The 9,143-nt window shown below is 39.3% G+C and overlaps 1 protein-coding gene across 1 annotated transcript; it reads right to left on the bottom strand.

Annotated features, from left to right (window-relative positions):
- Nucleotides 1-52: 52 nt before the first annotated feature.
- Nucleotides 53-8,810, bottom strand: LOC127636654 (tubulin alpha chain, testis-specific). The gene is made up of 6 exons (XM_052117313.1): nt 8,699-8,810; nt 8,252-8,474; nt 4,980-5,128; nt 4,739-4,891; nt 952-1,479; nt 53-358 (listed from the first exon to the last, which is right to left on the bottom strand). The coding sequence occupies exons 1-6, from the start codon at nt 8,699-8,701 to the stop codon at nt 65-67; spliced, it is 1,350 nt and encodes a 449-aa protein (XP_051973273.1). The 5' UTR covers nt 8,702-8,810; the 3' UTR covers nt 53-64.
- Between the last annotated feature and the right edge of the window lie 333 nt (nt 8,811-9,143).

Here is a 9,143-nt window from a genome sequence, read left to right as displayed (position 1 = left end):
ACACTTATAAAAGCAAGTCAACATTTGTTGCTATATTCTGAACATTTAAAGAGTAAATGCATATTTATTCCTCTCCCTCCTCTGCTTCTCCATCGAGAGAGTCGACACCGACCTCTTCATAATCTTTCTCAAGAGCGGCCAAATCTTCACGAGCCTCGGCAAACTCACCCTCTTCCATACCTTCTCCGACATACCAGTGCACAAAGGCTCTCTTTGCATACATTAGATCAAACTTGTGATCCAGACGGGCCCAGGCCTCAGCAATGGCTGTGGTGTTGCTCAACATGCATACTGCTCTTTGAACTTTGGCCAGATCGCCTCCTGGAACCACAGTTGGTGGCTGATAGTTGATACCAACCTGATTAAGGTAAAAAAAAAGAAAGTAATTTAGTGAATGTGGCAACAGGCTGACATACAGTGCTCCTAAAATTATTTGGACACTTAAGCCACAATAAAATGAAAATTAATGTCATAGCATTAGATAACAACATGATTTTGTAAATATTTTGTTTTATAATTTAAACCAAACTTTGTTTTTTGAAATGTTTTGCTTGAAAAGTGTGCTTATGCTATCTTTCTTTAAAATAGTTTACACTTTGGTTGATATTTTGTGTTGAACGCAATGACAATCAGACATTTGGAAGTGTAGCTTAAAGTAATATTCAGGGTTCAATATGAGTTAAATAAGTGTATCACTGTAACTCAGATTTCTGCTATTATTATTATTTATTTTTTTTAAATTTAAGAAAAAGAGGGACACGTTTAAATAAATGCTGTCGATTGTGCTTAACTAGTATTGAACCCTGAATGTTCAATCATCCAAATAATTTAGTCCACTGTACAATTCAATGCATACTAGATAATTAATTAAAAGAGATCAAAAATAGCTTTAATGCTAAGATAAAACAGGATTTATGAGCTAAAAAAAAAAATATCCAAAAAAAGACTAACTTTGAACCCCGTAGGACACCAGTCAACAAACTGAATGGTCCTCTTGGTCTTTATGCTTCCGATGGCAGCATTGACATCTTTAGGAACCACATCTCCACGATAAAGCATACAGCAGGCCATGTACTTTCCATGCCGGGGATCACACTTCACCATCTGATTGGCTGGCTCGAAGCAGGCGTTGGTGATCTCGGCAACGGACAGCTGCTCGTGGTAGGCCTTCTCAGCTGAGATTACTGGGGCGTAGGTGACCAGAGGAAAGTGGATGCGAGGGTAAGGCACCAGGTTGGTCTGGAACTCCGTTAGGTCAACATTGAGCGCTCCATCAAAGCGTAGGGAGGCTGTGATCGATGACACGATCTGACCAATGAGACGGTTGAGGTTGGTGTATGTGGGACGCTCTATGTCCAGGTTACGACGGCAAATATCATAGATGGCCTCGTTGTCCACCATGAAAGCACAGTCAGAGTGCTCAAGGGTGGTGTGTGTGGTCAGAATGGAATTGTAGGGCTCTACCACAGCGGTGGAAACCTGAAGAAAGATCACAACAACATTGAAACAGAAAACTGTTAAAATCTGAATATCATGAAAAAAATTTGCAAACACAATGTTTCCATTCCATCAAAATCAGAACAAAATCATCAATTCTAGGGAAATTAGCGAATAATATAAATGAAAAGTGAGTTGAAGCCACTGTGGCTCTTTTAATAATTTGTAATAATTTACTTCCAGTTTAGAGTGGGCAGACAAAATGCTTAAAAAAAACTTAATGTTGACAAGCATTCAACAGAAAATGTCTTCTGTCTGGGAGCTAATAGTAGCCAATCATTTTGATTAGGTATGCCCCAAATTTTGGCCGCAGAAAATGGCATAAAATTATATTTTCGGTCAAAATAGAAAACAGCCCGGAAAATGTAACCCAAAACCTTTGCTTTAATATCCGATATGAAACACAGACATAAAGAAAATATATCATTTATGTGGAACAAACTTGTTTTAATTTAATGTAAGCAGCGACATTTAAAAAGGTTGTGCTAACAGCTGAGATACGCGCACCTCTGTGTACATACACCGTATGTGTGTGGTTTGACTATTGTGGAGAAATCCACATGAACAAGCGCAACAGCATAAAAGAACTCGTGGAAGTTCATGAATGCATACTGAGGTATGCCTCCAGTTAGTTTTTGCATTTCCTAGTTGCACATTAAATTCCACATGCCCAGAAGTTAAGCTATTGCTCTCTTGGTTATTACCACATTAAAAAGTGTTTCCCGTGCTTGTGCCAAGGCTGGGAGGCTGTTTTGTATGACACAACACTAAACGCAGCACTCAAATATCACCACCTACTGTTCAAAGTGCTCTACATCTGTAGTGCCTAATACAGGGAAGAGTCCAATATAAGCCGCTCGACATCCAGCACTTGCGATCCCACGCATACCCACACTTCACACTTTTCACCGGAAACTGGATCAATGAGTGACACTGTCACAGAGAAACCTAGCCAAAAGTCAGTTTTGACACCTATAGAATTGAGCAATATTAAAAACTATTATCCAATATTTTCAAAGTAGTTTAAGCCTAAATTTTATGGTAGGATAATAAGTGTAATCACTTACAAAAATTATATATATTATTTATAATACATACAGTATATTATAATAATGTTAAGTAATATAATGTAATATAATATTTAGAATTTAATAAAAATGTGTCCAGGATTTTCCATTTCGGCCAAGAATTTTCATTTTGATGCAACACTAATTTTGATGACAATCTTTGGCTCTGGCATTTCAGAAAAATCAGAGCAACATTTGAGATGCTATGCGATGATATTCTATCTATTGGCTTGTTGAGGCAAAGTCACTTGACTTTTTTGATGCACACTATATACCTATATAAATTCTATAGGAATTTACACACAGGAATATATTGGCTAAATGTGTATCCATACTCAAGATCAAGATCATCGCTTCCATGAGATTCTCAGAGCTCAAGCAGAGGACAGTCAGGCGATTCGGAGCCTCCTCTTCCAGGAGAAAGCCCCGGCTGCAACCCTGGACAACAGCAGCCCCATGCCACCGCCCCCGGTTATGAAGATGGGTCGGAAGATGACCCAGAAGCCTTCCTTGACCTGTACAAGCAAACCACCGAGATCTGGGGTTGGCCGCGTGCTTAGGGGACGGCCCGACTCATCCCTTTGCTGTCTACCGGAAGGGATGGCAGTATGGGTCCACTGCCATCGACCGGCGTCGTTGGAAGCGGTCCAACTGGCAGAGGATCATATGGCAACATACCCGTGGGCAGAAGAGCCCTCCCACTCTCTCTCCCCTATGTTTTCCCCATTCTCTTCCCTCTCCCCTCTCTCCCTAGAGACCGTTCCTGCCCCACGGAGGCAAGGAGTCCCGCCACCGAAGCCAGTACACCATGTGCAGAGGTTTACACCTACCGCCCCCAGTAACTACAGTGCCCCGCAACTCTCCCTCTCAGGTGGAGGTGTCTGCCGACACAGGTGCAGGCGTGGAGCCTGGGCTAGTATGCTAGATTTGCGGGGATCCAGGACACTTCCAGGACCAATGGCCTGTGATGGAGCTAGGGACAGTGGTCCAGATCCCTGACACGGCTGCCCCCGATCGTGCCAGGGCATACCGGATACTGGTAAGAGTCAAGAGGGGTACTCACCAAGCCTTGGTGGACATGGGTTGTAATCAAACCACTATCCACCAATGCTTAGTTCAGCACCAAGGTGAGGGTGAGGTGTGTGCATGGGGATATTCACAATTACCCCGTGGTGACCAGTGTGATCAACCACTCCCATCCTCAGGGGATTTCCCTTTGGTGCAGTCGCAAAGTCGAAATCCTCAAGCATGCCTTCAACCAAGTGAGAGTGATCGATGTTCAACATCTCCGGCCAAATGTTGCACTTTAATATCCCAATTTCGCTATTATAAACGAGCAGTTGTATAAAGTAACGCAGGTCGCTCAAACAAAGGAAGACACAAGCAACTCTTAATACGGCAGAGCCGCCAGGAAATGGTGTTCCAGGCAGCTCATTATAATCCAGTGGCGGGTCACTTAGGCCAAAGAAAAACACTGAACCAACTAATAGCCCGTTTTTTTTGGGAGGGCATTGGCTGCGATGTTCGCAGGTGGTGTGCGGCATGCCATGAATGTCAGCTGGTGAATCCACCGGCCACCTCAAAAGCGCTGTTGCGCCCCCATCTGCTAATCGAGGTCCCCTTCGAGAGAATTGGCATAGACCTCATCGGGCCATTAGAGCGGTTAGCACGCAGACATTGCTTTGTATTAGTCCTTGTGGACTATGCAATGTGATATATGGAAGCAGTATCTCAGCACATAGTGTTGCAGAGGCACTCTTCGCAACAACGTTTACCATCCACAAACAGATGGCCTGGTGGAGCGATTTAATAAAACCCTTAAAAACATGATTTGTATGTTCATACATGATGATGATTGAAATTGGGACAAATAGCTCGATCCCTTGTTATTTGCCGTAAAACACCATGCAACGTTATTATTGTAAAGCTGTTGAGTTATTGAATTATTGTGAAGCCGTAAACCAGAAAAGTTGCCAATTAAAAGAGCCTTACCTGTGACTGAAGAAACACAGTTTCCTGTGTCCTCCTTCCCACTTACTGTGAAGTCTTTGTCAAGTTATGTGACAAATTGTAATAATTAGGGCTATGGGTTTGTTTAAATGTTGCCTTTAAAATAGACCAATTATTTAAACCTGGCTTACTTATTTAAGTTAAACATTATAACATTCTAGTACCTGAGGTGCAGGGTAAATGGCAAACTCAAGCTTTGATTTCTTGCCATAGTCAACGGACAACCTCTCCATCAACAGTGAAGCAAAGCCTGAACCAGTTCCACCACCAAAGCTGTGAAAGATGAGGAACCCTTGGAGTCCAGTGCATTGATCGCACTTCAAGAAAGACAATCACAAACATTATTGATTCATAGCTAAAAACTGAAAATTAGTACAATTTAATACTGCTGAGAAAAAATCTTACCAATTTGCGAACACGGTCAAGCACCAGGTCAACAATTTCCTTGCCAATGGTGTAATGGCCTCTGGCGTAGTTGTTGGCAGCATCTTCCTTCCCGGTTATAAGCTGCTCTGGATGAAACAACTGCCTGTATGTTCCCGTGCGAACTTCATCTAGACACAATAAAACTAATGAATTCACTTAACAGCAAATGTAGGCTCTATTACATTTTCTTAGTCAACATGAAATGGCATTCACAACCAATTTTACATTAATGTGACACTTCAGGTTGAAACAGGATTTAAAAAATTGTATCTCTCTGGAATCGATTGGATCATTAAAAGTCAGTGTGTCTCAAAAGAATGTAGCAGGACCTGAATGTGGTTTTGCCATCATTTGTTGAGGACTACTCACCTCCTGAAACACTGCTGGCACCCACTTTGAGGAGGCTTTTTGACCAGTACACAGAGGCTGAAGGTCAAGTTCATGCCCAGGAGTATCTAAACATTTCCTAAAGGTAACACTTCCATTTTTTTTTTATTATTATTAGTTATTATTGCCATTACCATTGTTACATTAACTGCCATTTATATTACTGGATTATGACTGGCAAGACTTAAGAAAGGCTGCTTTACCTACAACAGTAGACTAAAAAGCTGTATTGGTTAACTTACTATCTTTACACTTGCAAAGGTGCAGAGATGGGCCACTTCTATTAAAATAAATGGGAAAGAGTTGAACGCCAAACGGTCAATGGATGTAGATATGTAGACCTGGCTTACATGTAAAAGGGCCAACCACTTTTTAGATACAGACATTGCCTGTCAATCAACGCGAGAACATGCTGGGAAAATCTATTTTTTTTTTTGCATAATCTGAGTTAAAGCAGGACAATTAATAAAACCAGTGTTGTCAGATTTTACTGCTGATTTGAAATATGTTCTTTGCTCGTAATCTTGAACAACTGCTTTGGAGATTTTGGTAATTCCTCATTCAAGTAAATAGCAGCTGCTCTTTTATGCCGCTGGTTTACATAGAAAAATAGCTGCCTAGCCTGCCAAAGAGCGTTTTAAAGATAGCCACCATGTTGACTAACTTGCTAAAAAGACTTTGAAAGGTGGCACAGTAGCTGGATCTGAAATGGCATATAGGTGTATATTACACATACTGATTAATGCTGCTCAGAGTTGGCATAAATTAATTTACATATCAATTATAATTGCATAAATAATGTTTTGAGAATAATGTTTTAAATATGAAATTATTAATGTAGAAATATTAAATGAATAAAATTATACTTTTAAATATGAAACTTAATTATGAAATATACAGTATGCTCTATCGGGATGACAACCAAGTTTAAGGCTGCTCTGATGCAATATTTAATCTGTATAGAACCAAAGCAGCCTCAGAACTGCCTTTGATAATATAAGGACTGAGGTGGGTTGGAGCAGGCATAATTTAGTCTGGCTTTTATGTGTAATTTTAAGGAGGCACAAAGCAGCTTTAACTCAGCTGTTAAAAGATGCCTTAAAACCATTAGCTCGTGAGGCCTAGGTTGCATCAGCCAAAAAGAAATGGCTGAATTTGTAATCAAATACTTCCATACTACTCTAACACTGCTGTTTAAAATAGTTAAAATAGTAAGAGTAGTATGGTAGTATCAATGTTCAAGTCCATTTTACTATAAATTCTCCTCCCTGCCCGGTAGGTGGCGATATGCTCAAAGAATGTGAATCGCAAAAAACTAAATAAGGATGCGAAAGTGGAGATTTTTAGTTAAAAAAGGATTAAAATATTGATGTTTCTCAACCCACACCTATCATATAGCTTCTGAAGATATGGATTAAACAACTGGAGCCTTAAGGCCCAAATCTTCATATGAAATCAAAGAATGAATGGGTGTGATGTCATTTAGAACTAAATCTGGCCAAAAAGACTGTGTTTGTGCATTTGTTTTGGTGGTTCATAACAGCTCGCCTGGGCAAACTTTTAGGAAAACTTCTAACCGACTGCTAAACACCTTCTTACTGCCATTGGTCTATGTTATTGTTAGGTGTGACCTGGAGCTCCACCTACCTTGACTCTGACAGCTCATTCTGTTTATGTTGTTCAGTCAGTCAAAGTCAACAAGAACACACCGGCGTGTATCCTTATTAGTGTGCTGGTGCAAATGTACCTACATCTGTATGATCGTTAATGTAGAGAAATTTTCAGACCACGTCATGCGATTTTATTTATTTTTTTAGTTTTGTTTTGTTTAATCAGTCTGCAAAAGGAATCAAATCTACTCAAATACCCTTATGGCCCATCTGCAGTGAAAGCCATTTACACATCAGCCCAAAGTAAGATATGCCTATCATAATACTTTTGACTGTATTCTGCACATTAACACTTTTATACGCTCATCTTAGCATGTTAGCGATTTAGCACCATGAATTTAAAATGTAAACAAGATTAATTAAACATTTTCTATGGCATATATTACTTTAAATCAGCAGAGTGGTGAAAACAACTTTTACTGTCCTCATGTGAATTATAGAATGATTGATAACACAATTTATAGTTACATTATTTAAGGTTTTACATGTAGCATCCTCATATTGAAATACTCCTGTAAATGCCTCCCACAGTGGTCTGCGGGTGTCTGAATGTTCGCAAACAGTATACCATTGCTCGGCTGTTTATAACTTCTTTTTACCTCTGAACGAATAAGAACTTCTCCAGGAGTATATTGAGGACTTTATGGATTACTTTTTTGTTGCCTTTATGTGCTTTTTGGAGCTTAAAATATCTGTCCACCATTCAATTAAATTGTATGGATCTACAGAGCTGAGATATTCTTCTAAAAATCTTCATTTGTGAACTGCAGAAGAAAGAAAGTCATACACATCTTGGATGACATTAGGGTGAGTAAATTATGAGATCATTAAAATGTTTGGGTGAACAATCGCTTAAGCTTTGTGCAAGTAATTACATTTTGATCAATTTTGATTTCATGTTGCCATTGTAACTAGTTCCGCCAAAATTCCATCGTTACAACATTTATTACAATGAAATTGGGAGATGTAAAACCTAATATTAGCTAAAACTGTCATGTAATATATATATATACATGTCAAATATTATGAAATCCTGTTACACTGTTTGACTGAGACCCATACTCATTTAGTATGGTTTTACAGTGCAATAAACAACTGTTGTGAGTAACTGTGGGACTTTGGCGGAAACCATATGAATTCCATGGTCCATTTGTGTTTGGGTCTGACTCTGTGGTGGTGTACATGCATGCTGACCAACAACAGTGGGTTCAAGATCCACAAAGACAGCTCTGGGTACATGTTTCCCTGCTCCGGTCTCACTGAAGAAGGTGTTGAAGGACTCGTCGCCGCCTCCGATGGTTTTATCGCTGGGCATGTGCCCGTCCGGCTGTATGCCGTGCTCGAGACAGTACAACTCCCAGCATGCGTTACCGATCTGAACTCCTGCCTGACCAACGTGAATGGAAATACACTCGCGCTGTAGAAATAAAAGTGATTAAATCACATAAATTAAAATTAGCAGCAATTTCGTGTCAAAATCACATTTTTGCTAATTTAAGTATTAAACATCACAGTACTGATAATATAAAATGTAATATGTTATTACCACGTTACAGAGAGAAAATATCAAAACTACCGTTGGTCGGCTAACAACAACAAAGAATAGTTGAAATAGTTTTTGATAGCAACACATTTTCTTACCATTCTAAAGAATAGTACAAATATGTTTGATATAAAACTTCGTGGTCACTGGAATACAAATTGATTAATATCAATTTAATTTGTCAGCGTACGCCTCAGAAATCAACCGCCAAGTTTTTTGAAATAAATAAGAGCGCGATTCAACGGTTATTTATCTGTTTGATCCCGCCCACGTTGTCATGTATTGGCTTATTTATTATGCTAATTATCATATATTTGTCAGTCACTTGTTGGGGGATTACTATTGGTCCATACATAAAATATTTAAATATTAGCCTGACGTTACAGACGTTATGCGCGAGATAAAGAGTTTTTAAATGTAAATAATGCATAAATACGGCTCGTGCGGCCAAATAAGCATCAATCAATTAATTATCTTCCTATATCAACTATATTATAAGCAGAATAAATGTAATAAAATAAATAAATTAGATAACCGTTATAT

The sequence above is a fragment of the Xyrauchen texanus genome, chromosome 44 (assembly GCF_025860055.1).
Source record: "Xyrauchen texanus isolate HMW12.3.18 chromosome 44, RBS_HiC_50CHRs, whole genome shotgun sequence".
Taxonomy (NCBI): domain Eukaryota; kingdom Metazoa; phylum Chordata; class Actinopteri; order Cypriniformes; family Catostomidae; genus Xyrauchen; species Xyrauchen texanus.
This window is presented reverse-complemented; position numbering and strand designations above follow the sequence as displayed.

Excerpts from the sequence above, each read along its gene's own strand:
- LOC127636654 (XM_052117313.1), bottom strand. Across the intron at positions 5,129-8,251 it reads TCTTGAACCCACTGTTGTTG|ATGAAGTTCGCACGGGAACA; the intron begins GTCAGCATGCAT and ends TATTGTGTCTAG. Across the intron at positions 359-951 it reads GGTGTCCTACGGGGTTCAAA|GTTGGTATCAACTATCAGCC; the intron begins GTTAGTCTTTTT and ends TACCTTAATCAG.